This window comes from Sceloporus undulatus, unplaced genomic scaffold (genome assembly GCF_019175285.1).
Source record: "Sceloporus undulatus isolate JIND9_A2432 ecotype Alabama unplaced genomic scaffold, SceUnd_v1.1 scaffold_22, whole genome shotgun sequence".
Taxonomy (NCBI): Eukaryota; Metazoa; Chordata; class Lepidosauria; order Squamata; family Phrynosomatidae; genus Sceloporus; species Sceloporus undulatus.
In genome coordinates this window covers 946,235-961,081 of record NW_024802944.1, presented here as the reverse complement: position 1 = coordinate 961,081, position 14,847 = coordinate 946,235, and the positions used below count along the sequence as shown (strand labels likewise).

The window sequence follows — 14,847 nt, the reverse complement described above, 5'->3', positions numbered from 1 at the left end:
ACCACTGTGCCACCAGCCAGGATTAACATTTCTGGTTAATCATGTCTTCTCACAATGGCCTGTTACAGGCTGCCAAAATAAAGCTGCTTCGGGTCTCTTTGGAGGTATGCTATTTAAATGATGCATGGGTCCTAAGCGTCCGGAGGTCGCGCCAAAGCCACACTCCATTCCTAAGCACTGGAGTGCAGCTTTGGTGCAGCTTCCAGATTCTTAAGGTGCATGCATCATTTAAACAGCATACCTCCAAAGAGACCTGAAGCAGCTTTTTTTGGCAGTCTGTAACAGGCCATAGTGTCCAAAATACAACAGTCTCAGATTAGCCTTCTTGACCTCTACAGAGAGTTTCAGGGTCTTAACTGTCTACTTTAATGTTATGTAAATCATATTCTTAATGTTCACCTGTAAACATGCCATTGCACTTTCTTTCTTGACATTCCTTAGTAATCATTCCAAGTCTTTGCTGTTTTCTGCTAGTAGTGTGGTGTCATCTGCATATCTTAAATTGTTGATGTTCTTTTCTCCAATTTTCTTGCCTCCTTCCTTGGAGTCTAACCCTGCTTTACATATGACATGTTCCGTGTAAAGGTTAAACAGACAGGATGATAAAATGCAGTCTTGCCTGGCCCCCTTGCCAATTGGAAACCATTCCATTTCTCCATATTCTGTCCTGATGGTAGCCTTGTTATCTGAGTAAATGTATCAGGACAATTAAATATTGTTGCACACCCATTTCTTTAAGAGTGATCCATAATTTCTCATGATTAATAGTCAGCCACTCTACTGCTTCATTTCTTGATCCTAGGCTGAGTTTTCTTAGAATGTTTGAATCTGTCCTTTTTTCCACTTTTGCATTCTAATTGACTATATTAACAATAAGTTCTGTTTGGGTGTGTGATCAATTTTATCCTGGGGCCCAGGACAGGATCTTTCCATTTTTTTTTTCCATCTCTGTAGTTGGAGCATAACTTGGATTATGATTATATTGAAGGGTTTTATTAATAGCATTCAGTCAGACTTTCCATTATATCCTTCAACTGTTTTTCCTGCATCTCTCCTCATTATTAATGCCATCCTATTTCTTCTTAGGTTTTCATTTCCTGAGTAAAACATTGTGTAATTATGCAACTCAAAAAGTCCTATTCCTATGCACTTTAGCTCATTCACCCCATGTACTGCAATGTTTATATGTTCCATTTTTTTGTTTTACTACGTCTAGCTTCCTCTGATTCATGCTTTTCACATTGCATGCTCCTATGATATGTTTTGTGCCTCTTTGGTTTTTCCTTTCACTTCTGAACCTGTCAAAAGCTGACTATCACCTTGAGTCCAATTGTGTCATTTACCACACTGCTACTTGTAGTTGCCCTCTGCTGTACCCCATTAGCTCAGGTGAGTGTCATTCAACCTCAGGGTCTTATCTTCTGGCATTGTCTGTTGTATTGTCTCATCAAAGGGCTTTCATGGGAAAAGGCATACCAAAGAGGTTTTCCATGCTTCCTTCTGCATTGTAGTCATAGCATTAGCATTTACATTTCTATACTGAAGGAGCCCTGGTGGTACAGTGGTTAAATTCCTGTATTGCAGCCACTCACTCACAAACCATAAGGTTGCGAGTTCAATACCAGCTAAAGGGCTCAAGCTGGACTCAGGCTTGCATCCTTCTGAGGTCGCTAAAATGAGTACCCAGATTGTTGGGGCCAATTAGCTTACACTTTGTAAACCGCTTAGGGAGTGCTTAAGTGCACTGCTAAGTGGCATAGAAGTGCACTGAGTCAACCTGGAGCCCTCTGGGATCAAAATCATAATGTTGTGGCTGCAGTACCGGCATTTAAACACTGAGCTGCCAGAGTCCTTTATTAAAGTACTAAAAAGTACTAGCTATGGCACCACTGCCATTGCCTCTGAGAGATCCTCTGCCAGTGTCACCCCCACTACTGGTGCTGCCTGTTGTTGGCACATTTAGTTTGGCTCCTCAGTAAAAGCCAATCTGTTAAGGGAGATCCTACTAACAGCACTGCTGCCATCAGCATAGCCTCTTCCTTTGCAGGAGCACACAATCTCACCACCATGGATGTAAGAGTCATACAACATGTTACCTTAGAAATGTGCTCTGACCAGAACTATTGCAGTCAGTGTGCCAGCTTGTAATAATTTATCCAGACATTTTCATGAATCCAATGAGTACTGACAGCCAGCTGGTAAATGTGAGTTGCCTGGCACACTGTATTGAAAGGTAATCCCTCTGTGTGATATTTCTGTATCAGGAAATCCTTTTAGAATATATAAGGATCAAAGTCCTTATTTCACATGTGCCACTTAAGATGCTTTTGAGTACCTCCATCAGTGTGCTTGCATGAATGACAAATTTAATTTGAAAAACATTTAATCAAAAGATATAGTCATAAAAAACCCTGTATTTAAATACTGCATTTCAATTTTTCTTTGGTCTTTTGAGGTACCTTTCAGCAGACATGTTAGTCTTCCAATCCCTTTTTTTTAACCTCACACACATCTGAGAAATTAGCTCAAAAACACACCCATCTTCCTGTATGGAAGTGTCTTTTTAATCAGTTTCAACAGGTGTCCTATTATTATGTCAGAAAACTGAGCAACAGAAGATATAGGGTAAACAATACTGTCATTGAACAAAAGAAAATGAGTGTTAGATTGGCATGTGTTTCTACCTTTGCTGGAGCTCATAGTAACATATATATATTTTTTAAAAGGGATTGACAAAGCAGTTTTAGATGTGCAATTAAAAAAAATGCTTGCTTTATGTGCAAAGCAATTGCTGTATTATAGTAGAGTAGGAAATTTTGGAAAAGGTGGTTGTTGTATACCTTATTATGGCATATGGAGTTCGAAATGGGTAGGAAGGCAAGTCAGAATCATTCATGATATAGTGAACCTTACTGCACAGGGGCTCCACGGAACGGGACAAGAATGGAACAGTATGGAAGGGGCCAGGAACGAGTGGGGGATGCATTTTACTGCACACAGAAGTCCCCATTCCATTCTGTTCCTTTCCCTTCCATTCTAATTCCATCCCAGAGGAGGTGATTTTTTGAGAACTGTTCTCTTGTGGGACGGATTGGGAAAAGAAGGGAAGGGAACGGAATGTGTGAGGGACTTCCTGTGTGCAGTAAAATGCACCCCCCACTCATTCCATTCCCTTCCCGGCTCCTTTTGGACCATTCTCATCCCGTGCCAGGAGCTCTGTGCAGTAAGGTCCAATATTTTTGATTTCTATGTATGTGTATGAAAGCTGGACAGTGAAGAAAGCTGGCAGGAAGAAAATCAAAGTATTTGAAATGAGGTACTGGAGGAGAGTTCTACAGATGCCATGGACTACTGAAAATACAAATGTATGGTTTCTAGAGGAAATCTGCTGAGACTCTAGTGTACTGAACTCTCACTAGAAGCCAAGTGAGCCTAAAAATGAGGCTCTCATATAATTCAGTGGAAAAGACTACAGTATAATGTTTGGTAAAGTAGAGGGTAGTGGGAAAAGAGGAAACCACGCTAGCACAGGTGGATTGATTTGAATCAAGGAAGCTATGGTCATGAGTTTGCAAGACCTGAGTAGTGCAATTCATGACCAGGGTTCTTAGAAGTTTCTTGTTCATAACGTTGCCATATGTTTAAGTAAACTTGATGACAAATAACAGCTGCAACAGGTGGTCAAAATCAGTCAGGGTTAAGGTAGTCAAAAGGCATCCTTCTGCACCAGCTAGAACAGGTAGAGGCAACTTTGGAAGGATTGAGGGACAAATTATCATGCCACGAGCCTCACTAAATTCCCAAGTGGAAAAATACCCCAACTGGGGGGAAAAGGCCTGGAAGTAACTGAGCATCCACTTCTGCTTTTGACTGGAGAGTTGGGAAGTGTAGTCTTCTTCCAACCTACGTATCAGAAAACTACAATTCCTGGATCCCCCTCCCCCCCCCCCAGAACTGAAGGAAACCATTTTTGAGTGGAGAATGCTTGTTGCCACAGGAAAATTCTTCCTGATGTGAGCTGATGCAGGTGAGATCAGAAGCCAAAGAATCTGTGTATGTACACGCATGCATGCATGTTTATGTGCATATACGGAAATCAACATGGATATGCTGCATGAATAGTTATATCTTACAATAAGAGGTACCTATTCTCTAGCCCAGCTTTATTTTCATATTGATGCGTTTTATTTACACTGTTACAGAAGTTGGCTGAAAAATTCTAAGACTAAATACAAATGGACTTGGATTTGGACTTCAGCTGAGAAAGAGACTGGCTCAAATTCACTCAAGGAACTTTATAGCTGAGTGGAAAGTTGAACCCAAGTCTTCAGTTTGAGGTTTTATCCTTGGGAGTTGGAAATTGTTTTAATAAACAAAAGGATAGAGTCAATAAGCATAATATAGGCAGGCCACACAAAACAGCAGTTTATGCGTTTCTCAGATATATAATTTTCAGTTCTCAGAATAGTTTCATTTAAACATCCCTTGAAAGCTAGAGTGCTGTCATCATATTCCTTATTTTATCTGTATTGGGTAACAGGTGACTTTTTTTGTTTATTAACAAAGTCTGGAGATAATTATGTGCAACATAGCAATGATTGTGAAGGGTCTTAAAATATTCTGAAATTGGTCTTCATGCTGAGAGGGCAGCTGTATTAAAATGGCCATTCCACTTCATTAATTGCCCTTCTAGTAATTCTTCTTTCCTGCTCTTTATGTCTTTTCTTCAGAAAAGTGGTGCGAAGGGCAAGTCTTTCTGACAGAACAAACCTTTACAGAAAGGAGTATGAGAAGGAAGCCATTATCTGGCAACAAATAGAATCTTCAGAAGAGCAAAGAACCACCGATTATAATGGGGACATCCGGGAGTCTTGCTCCAACCAAGAGAACACAGATCCAGTAAGAGACAAAGTAATCATTTCCTTTTTTGTTTCCCTGTGATCATTAATGCATTTCACATCAGGAAACCATAACAGCCTAAAGGAGTATGTTAACAAAATGTGCCACAGAGTACAAATTCCAGTATCCAATCAACCAAATCATTGTGTATTCTTCTATAATTCTTTGTCATACTAAGGTAGATGTTCCATAGTTAGTCTAGATAAACTATGCTAAACACAAGAAAGTACAATGAGTTCATTCTATATAAGGCATTTTAAGACTGTTTTAAACCCATCAAAATAGCCCTATCCTCACTTAGGGTGCATCTACATTATAGAAATAATGCAGTTTGACACCACTTTGAGTGCTATGTATCCATCCTGTGGAACACTGGAATCTGTAATTTTACAAGGTCTTTAGCCTTCTCTTCCAAAGACTACTGGTGCCTCACAAAAGTATAAATCCCAGGATTCTGTAGGATGGAGTTATGGCAGTTAAAGTAGCATCAAACTGCCATTATTTCTACTGTGTAGATTCACCCATGCTAGAGTAGGCTTCCCCAACCTCATATCTTCTGAATGTGTTGGACTGCAACCTTCATTATTCCAGCCAACATCACCAATGGCTGTTCTGTCTGGGGAAAATGGAAAGTGTAGTCCCACAAATCTGAAAGGGGCAAGATGAAGATTGCAAGAAAGGGGCTCTTGAGCCTGAATGTATGATCCATGAAAACTAGTAAATATGGGGAAAGTATTAATCAAATAGAAGTTGGCTAGTTATAGTTATATTCTTCCTTGGGTCCTGTACTGGGAGAAAGGTGGGACATTAATTAATTAAAGACAAAGCTTCCTTCACTTTTTTGTTTCAGAACTCTACAGTAGATATGTCCACAGTTCTTCCAGAGTTGGTAACCAAAAGTACACAGTGTGACTCGAACACTCTGCTCCAAAATGGACTCAGTTTATCCTCCACTGCTTACCAATACACTGTCCCCAATGGAGATATTTGGAAGATGCATTCTGCTTTGGACAATGATGCAAGCCAAGCATTGCCCTATGATGCTCCTGCAATCTCTGACTCTCATCAGATCTGGGGTGGCTACAAAGAAAGGAGTCACCAAACTCTCTCTGAGCTGAAACGGCAGCGAGCAGCAGCCAAGCTTCTCAACCACCCCTTCATCAGTACACACTTTGGTAGCAATGTGGGAAGTACAACAGAAAATGTGGGAGAAGCAAAAGAGCACTTGATTAGCTCCAGGACTCCTACCTATACATCCAATGGGACTTCAGTTTATTACACAGTATCAAGCGGTGATCCACCTCTCTTAAAATTCAAAGCTCCCATGGAAGAAATGGAGGAGAAAGTGCATGGGTGTTGCAGGATTTCCTGATCTAAATTCATTCCTCACTGATGGAAATACCAAGCTGGGTGGGCATGTTACATCCATTACTGAACCTTGGTTTTAACCATTGCTAAATGGGAGAACCTGAATTGGTCATTCCAGGCCAGGTTCTACCAGGCTTATTCATTTATAGTACCTTACTTTGCTTTTGCAGTTCCACTGAAATCAACAAGTACAGGTGGGAAAGAGAAGTCCATAGGGAAAATTCCTTATTAAAAATTGCTGTCCACTAGTGTGTGAAAAATGATTAAACCCATTTGATTTCAAATCCCATTTGATTTAGGATTTCCATTTATAGACTTCCTTAGGCCACTATGTTTCCCAAAACTGGCACTTTGGGAACACAAATTTCTCATCACATGCTTGGTGCACCATATCAAAGGTATGTGATTGGAATCCAGCACTTTTATAAGCAGACTAGTGGACTGTGGAAGGATCCAGTTGGTCTACACAAACGTGAGGTGTTTGCACACAGGAGATATATGCACTTTAACAACCAGTCTGAAGGTTTAGCTTGTTATGAGAAAACACATTTAGGACATTATTTATATTATTGCCAATTTTGAGCCATCATTTACTGCATTACTCTTTGTATAAAAACGGATAGGTCATGTCTGCAAACTTTCACCCTTTCATAAAAGGGTGGAATATTCTTAGTTCTTTAGAGGAGAAATACAGTTAAACAGAATTTATGGTCAATGTATAATATTCTTCACCAGTAGTCTTTTTACTTTGCACTTGTACAGTTTCAATTTTATCATAAATTCAATTTTATTATGTTTCATCAGCAAATTATGGCTTTGGTTTTCTCCAAAGCTCTGTTAGGAAAACTCTTCTTCCACTCAACCTAACTTCTCACCATGCAGACTCGTGTAATTTTTTAAAATCTTGCATCACTATACCTATGAGATAATTTAAAATAGTTCTTAAATATTAATGTCTATGATCTACCCATTTTTGGAAAAATCTCTATCTTACTGTTTTTTCATATCATTCTCTTTATATTTATCACTGTTTGCTTTTCTCAGAATTTCTTCCTGCCAAGGCCAATAAAAGAATTTGGTGGGCAGAATTTTTAAGCCTGAAAATACCTAATTTTGACAATTGTAGGTAGTATTACACATTATGGAAAATGAAGGGCTGCCACTGAAACCGGTATATCCAGGTTGAGTTCTCCTTTGTCATAATGTGGGGTTATACTTATTCCATGCTGTGATGTACAGCATGATGCATTGCCCCATCCCACTGCTGTCAAAGAAGGAAGAATACATATCATGGCATTACTGCAAGTGTTACTATATGTTACAAAAAAAAAACAATTTTGTGTCTTCTGTAGCATATAACCCAACGCACATGGAAAAGCTCTTTCTTCTGGGCAAAAGCTATCTCCTAGCAATAATTTTAGGATACACTTGTGAAAGGCACTAAAGCCAAGGGCTCTACATCCTACACTCACAAATTAATATGTGCCCTTGTACATTGCAAGCTTTGCACATTTTAGCTTGTTGGTAACACTGGTCCTAGAATTAGCATGTTATTACTTATTGCTTCACACCTGGCTTGTCTTCATCACAAAACATTGGTTTGTTTTCATCCCTCTACAGACCCCTTCTGAAATCTTTTTGGTTGTGAATTTGGGCTTTGCTGTCTTATTTTCCGAAGATTAGATTTAGAATTATTTCTTGGATGACTAAAGCAGCAGCCATTTTGCAAGTAAGTGAGCCCCAGCTTTTCCTTAATAGCAAAAACAACATGCCACAAGCAAAACAGCCATGCTGTCCTGTTGACCGGAGTAGGCAAAGTGAGATCCTCCAGATGTCTTTGAAATTCTTTACCGTTGGATGTGCCTTGTAGGGAAACGGTAACAAAAGTATCTCTGATTTGGCTTAAGTATGATTGGCAGAATTGTTTCAGCAGTGAGACCCATGTTGTTAATGTACACTGAAGCAGAGCACATGACCACATAAATAATTAAATGTTAGAAAAAAATTACCCACAATACATTATTATTTATTGTGTAGACATCTCTTCCAGCACAATTATCCAAATTCACTTCATACTTTAATTGTTCAAGTCAGTACATTTTGTACCTCAAATTTTGAAAAAGCAGTCCAAAAGATGAAGAATTGCCCTATGATCGAAATATATATTTAGTGAGATTTCCCTTTTGTCTAAATTGCTGACGCACAATTTTGTTGATTGCTTCTTACATGCTGAGTATTTGACACATAATGATTATACTCTTCAGCCAGAGTTGTTGTTGTTGTTGTTCTTCTTTTTACAAATGGATCCAACTTTTAAAGAGTCACTGATCATAATATGGAATGGGAACCCAGTAAAGTAAAAGAGGCACCTTCTTTCTTACCTAACAACTGTGTGAAAGAAAGGACACATTGGGTTTCAAATACATATTTCTTCTCTACAGTCCCCAGTATGGATTGTAACTTACTAAAATCTAACCCACTGATCTTTAGCCTTTTATAACCTGATGCTCATCTTTAATTCCAACCAAGAAAACTCCATGATACGTTCACCTTAGGATGGAAATGACTTGAAGGCACATAACAATAAATAACATGGTCACCACCACTTACTTGGATCTTAGTTCTGTGTGCTGTAGCCTAGGGCTTAAGATGTTTGTTTAATTGTTCTTCTTTCATTGCTCCAGTTTCTTTTTGAGTGGATAAAGGTGACCATCCTTGTGCTGTGCCTAGCCAAATCGAAATAGTTCCTGGCAATATCTACAATAAGTCATTTCCCTCCCATGCAATACCATGCTACATTCCTGTCTCCATGATGGTGGGCAGCAGCTTTGTGTGCAGCCTGTTTCTGCCTAGCCGGTGGCTGAGGCAACAATAGGGAACATTGCAGTCTGCGTGGCACTCTTTGCTCTTCAGGCAGCAGGTCTGATGCTGTGCCAAGCATCTTGGGTGGCATCCTTCCTCACCATGATGCTTTCTCCCGAGATCCCATGGATAACACTTCCCTCCTCTCTCCCACCATGTTTTTTTTTTCTCACACTGTGTTAGTCTCACATCAACACTGACTACACTGTGGCTTTATTTTAGCCATTTGTTTAAATAATTTATTTGACTTTTTTCTTTACAACGTGCATAGAATGTGATAAAAAGATTAAATTATATTAACTGAATACACAAATTAGCAGCCACAAATGAAGAGAGTAAAACAAAATCCTTCAACAATAAAGCCAGAAATGAACAAATTATCCCTCCATGGTACACATAGACCTGTGAAAGCTCCTCATAGATCAGTCGATGTGAGTGATGACAAAAGAGATGAGAAGGCATTCTCTCTGGTACCCATCAAACCCATCTCACTAGGAAGTGATATATTCCTTCCTTCTCCCTGGAGAACTGTGAATATAGTTCTAGAGCTGATGAGGTATGTAGATTTTTAGCACCTGTAGTCAGTGTGGTGTAGTGGTTTGAGCACTGCACTTCAATCCTGCTCAGCCATGGAAACCCATGGGCAAATCATTCTCTCAGCTTTAGAGGAAAGCAGTGTCAACCCCCAATGAACAAATCTTGCCAAGGAAATTCTGTGATAGGGTTATTTTAGGGTTGCCATAAGCCGAAAATGACTTGAAGGCAAACCACTACCACCACCACCACCAAACTATAATTTCTAAGAGGTAAAGGTGGAAATTATGATATTGAATGCATGGACCACAATGTGCTCTCTGGTTTTTCATTCTCTTTACTCCTGGCTTTCTATATAATATAAAAGAAAAAGAAAAAATGAAGTATAATACACAGAACTCATTTGAAATGGAAACTTCACCAAAACACATGAAGACTGATACTCTAGACTAGCACTACTAAAAATGGACTGGTGCTAGTCTACAAGCCATTGGCTGCTTGTTTCAACTGAGCTTCCGGGGGGAAAGAAACAATTGTAGCCAAGGGGCATAAATATGGTACCAGTCCCTCATACAGTACATTGCAGGCGGGATTGTCATTTTCCACATCAGATAGTTTGGAAAGGACTCATTTAGACAAAACATGACCACATAATCACATAGAAAGTATATGTTGTAAAAATACTTGGTGTGTTGTATAACATTTTTAATGTGAAGTAGTTACTCAGTAAACTGAAGAGTATTTATATCAAGAGTATTTATTCTTGATTATAGTAATCTTAGCAGGCATGTGAAAGTTTCCCCACCAAGCAAATCTTGAGTATCAGATGATCCCTGTATCCACTAAGTTTACATTCCAAGACCCCTGTTGATACCTGAAACCACAGATAATAGGGAACGCTGGTATTTTCGATTAGACAAACAGCTCCATCTCAAGTATACCATATACTTACAATGGAGGAGCAAGAAATACCTAGAGAGAACACTAGGTATTTCTAATCCTCCAGTGTGATTCTAAGTTGACCATAGAATCACATAGAACGCCTAGAGAGAACATATTTTTTCACACATGGATAAGTGAAACTGTGGATACTGAATTTGCAGATATGGGGATTGTACTGTATGTGGCAGAAAGCTTGAGTGATTCAATGCTTAACATGGAAGGCAAACTACATCGCTGATACTTCAAACTATTTACAATGAATTCTTTGTTCACATATTACATTGTAGATGTCTTCACCATGTATGTACATGCTCAGATGTGAAAATTTTGGTACTTGTATTCATTACTGACTTGTACCTTATTAAAAAATCAGGGTTCAGACTGAAGGGAACTTTACACAGTACATGTGTTCATGTTGTATGTATACATATTCAGATGTCTGTGAGTTTATCTGTACCATGATAAACTATAAGTATGCAATCTGTTCCATTTTTACTTGGAAGCAAGCTGTTCTCAACCCTCTAGAGCTAATTTTCATATGAGAGTAATAATTATTATTATTAACATTTACTTTAAATTAATTACATGTATTGATTTTCACCAATTCCAAACATTTATGCTACAGATTATACAAATTAGCTGATGGATTAGAACCTCATGTTATTATGTTCACTCAGTTGTGATAGACGAGAATCTTACGTCTCTATCTCTCTCAGGAATGTAGAGCACAGTGAAATGGATTTGCTCTTTTATCTGATAACCCTGGAGTAAATGAAGGGATACAGCTACACTGTATAGCCAATCTTGTTTTAATCCTGGATTAACTGCTATGATCCTAAGAAAGCAGGGCTACTCTGAAACCTGATTGGTAGAGCTAAAGGCTGCAATTCCCAGGGTTTTAGAAAAGGGGGAATTAAGAACGCCATGGCATTTAGCTTATTTGTTTTCATGTCCATTGTGTGTGGTGCCTGGCATTTCAGGGGGGGGGGGGGGGGGGAAGGGACTGGCATCCTCCTAGTGACTCACCTTTTAGCTGCTGCAGTCTCTTTAGTGGCCAATGGAGAGTGGGAGACATTGAAAAAGTATCTTGCTAACACAAGGGTTTTTTTTCCTGATGCTTCCTACTTTCCATTGGTGACTAAATGACCTTGGAATGGAGGGGGAAGCATCTAAAAGATGAATCTGAGGAATGATGGAAAGGGAGAGATATGGAACTTTATGGTATGTCTCCCTGTGCAAGATCTTGGCTAGGATTGATTATGATCCTGTAAGTACACCAGCATAAGGTATTGAATTCTTCCTGATGGAGTTTTTATTGTGCAATCTCTGCTACAAGTTACAGAATGTTATTAAGGAAGTCCTGACTTCCCTTTATAACCCTTCTGAATTTCCACACTTATTCTTCCCATCTTTTTTTTCTTTTTTACACACACAAACACAAGGAGAGAGGAAAAGAAGGGATAACTGCACAATGTACAATGATCTGTCTATCTGGTAACAACAATTATCTGCCTTTCAGCAGGTATCTAGAAAATTTAAAGCTGTTGGTAGCAAAATAGAATCTCTTTTTCTATTTTTGAAAAGATGTGTGGTTTTTCAGGGGAAAAGAAATATATGCACTGTATAGATGTGAAGTCATTTTGTTATTTGAGGAATATTATTTACAGCCAGAATCCTATTGGTGACTTTTGCTGACAGAAACACTACTAGACCAGATGTTGTATTTTCACCAGGTTGCACAAGACTGATATCATAATGAATGATCAAATCCATGGAAGGAAAGCCCGTGGTTGGTGCAGGCATGCTGTAAATCTGTGGTGTAGCTTCCCTGATGTAAATTCATTCTACATAGCCACCTTATAGAATCTTGGCCAATAACTTGGCTTGCACATAAAATTAGCACATAGATATAGTAAATTGAAAAGCATGGTTTTATTCAGGCAATAATTAAATTTACCATTTTGTTTTACTTTTAAATGACTTTCTCTGGAATCCTTTTTACTTAATCTAACTTTATGTATACTTTGCTAAGTAGCAAAGATGCTAAGAAACCCTGTCAGTTAATTGTGAAGATGTGTATTGGGACAGTGGCAAGAAAGCCTGATTACAACCACATTGGCCCCATTGTGCATCAGTCCCACTGTCAGCCCAACTACATATTAACAAACATCAGCCCTGTGCTGGATATGGATGTTATGAAACTGCCCAGTTTTAATTCCCACTTATGTTAGTCCACTTACAAAGATGTTAACTTCCATACATGATTTTGGCCTTTAGTTTCTGTTACAAGTTTAATACAGGCAGTTGAAGTCTGTGAAATCTAGCCTCTCTTAGTTTGGGCCAGTTTATGAGAAGCAGGCAAGAGATGAAAGCTGAGATAAAAAGAAATCATCAAGATTACAAGAAAATGAAGGAGATGGATATTTATTTTGAACTTAATCTTCTCCATAACATCACACAGGCACAGAAAACATTTGTTTTCCAGAAGGCTGAGGGCATTCAAGATAATCTTTGTGGACATCTAAAAAGAGGTTTTCCCAGACTGAGTCAAGCTTCTCTACTTTTCTCCCCTGTCATTGTATTTCTTGATTTGGTATTTCTAAACCTAAACTGATTTCTTTCCTGAAGCGGAAAGAATGGTGTTAGAGGAATCAGAAGACTATGCTGTATGAAGGAGATCCCCTGTGGGGATGGGGACCTTGAAACATTATGTATTCTGCACATTTTGAAAGTTCCTTTCCAAAGCATGCCCTAAGCATGCTTAAAAATCAGTTTGCGATCAAGTGAAGATCCACATAGCCTAAATCAAAGATGAGATATGCATAGCTCCCCAGACTGCAACTCCCAGTATTCCTCACCTCTAGTTATGGCTGCTAGGAACTACACTCCAGTAATACATGGAAGGCTGCACAAATCCCTCCCATGAACTAACCCCAGGTGTTAGTGTTAACTAGCATGGACTCATTTAATCAAGGGCTAAATGGCAGGTCAACATTTACATAAATCCCACTGATACAATGGCGGGATACAGACGGGCAGGAGAAGACGTCTTGGAGGTGTATTCTGCTGAATACGGAGCCTCCAGACCGCCAGCCCCGGGGGCGTGCTTCAGGTGTTGGGGCTTCCACATGGGGGGCAGTGAAGACGCCTCACCTGGGTCCGTTTCAGACCCGGAGTTTCCAAACTGCCGCCTCGGAGGACGCTGCAAAAAGAGAGGCAGCTTCCTCACGGGCGGCCCAAACCGCGACTTTTTTTTTCTTTGGCCGTCGGTGGATGCGCAGCTGCGCAGCTTGCAGCGACTAAGCAGCGCGACAGAAAGCCTTGATTGTCACATTTAAAGTGCCAAAGCCCCTTTAAAAAAACTTTCCCCCCCCCCGCTCTGCCTCAAGGAACAATGGTGGTCTCCCTGCACTGCTGGTGATCAGGCTGGTGTTGCACCTTGTCCGCTTGCACTTTTTTGCCAGTGTCACCACATCATAGATGCTCCATCATCCTTTGTCCCGTCCCCAGGCGCTCCTGCTGAATCTGGCAATGCGAAGCCAAGCTGTCTCCTCTCCGCGTGGCCAGCCGGCTGTCCCTGCCCATCCCCCATCACCTCCCTTGTACATATGTAAATATTTACGTTTTTTATAGAAAAGAGGTTTTATTTTAGGTAATTTAGCACAGAATTGTGTACGGGGTTCACTTTAAGATCCAAACTTTCCAAGCACGCATGCTTTACATGTTGCTGCTAGGGTGGTGAGGGTTAGGGTTACGAGTCTTAAAATGCCTGCACTGTGCCCTCTTCCACAACGGCATGCAGCTTAGACGCTGCAATTAAAGCCTGACTGCAAACTGCGCATGTTCCAGGACCCCGACTCATTATGCGACGCAGCAGACACGGAGCTTTTAAATGGGCAACTTAAATTAGTGGCATAGCAATTCTGACATACCGGTGCAGCAGCTTACAGACGGAGCTGCGCAGCTGTGCATCAAACGGAAAAGAAGCGGAGAAAAGCAGCACCTTTTTAATGCCGCTTCTTCCCGCTTGGGGCGTGCGGGGGGCGTGTTCATGGCGGCATTCAGGTAAGGGCCGTCTGAAGGCTCTACCTTCATGACGTCATGAATACACCCCTTTTTGCCCGTCTGTATCCCGCCAATGAGTCCAGTTCAGTTGGAACTAGCAATCAGGTTTAAACATTTTCATTTTATTTATCATTTTAAAATATTTCACAATTCACTCCACACAACCCCCCCCCCCCC

General features: G+C 40.0%; 1 protein-coding gene across 2 annotated transcripts in view; it reads left to right on the top strand.

Annotated features, from left to right (window-relative positions):
* The window catches only part of LOC121917512 (protein phosphatase 1 regulatory inhibitor subunit 16B-like), a 162,042-nt gene extending 154,311 nt beyond the window's left edge, over positions 1-7,731 (top strand). Inside the window, exons 10-11 of one of the 2 annotated variants that reach the window (XM_042443543.1) lie at positions 4,731-4,911; positions 5,750-7,731. In XM_042443543.1, coding sequence (XP_042299477.1) covers positions 4,731-4,911; positions 5,750-6,271 — 703 coding nt within the window. In that variant the 3' untranslated portion in view covers positions 6,272-7,731. The remainder of the gene's footprint in view (positions 1-4,730; positions 4,912-5,749) is intronic. The other variant, XM_042443544.1, reaches the window with a different exon arrangement.
* The last annotated feature ends 7,116 nt before the right edge of the window (positions 7,732-14,847 follow it).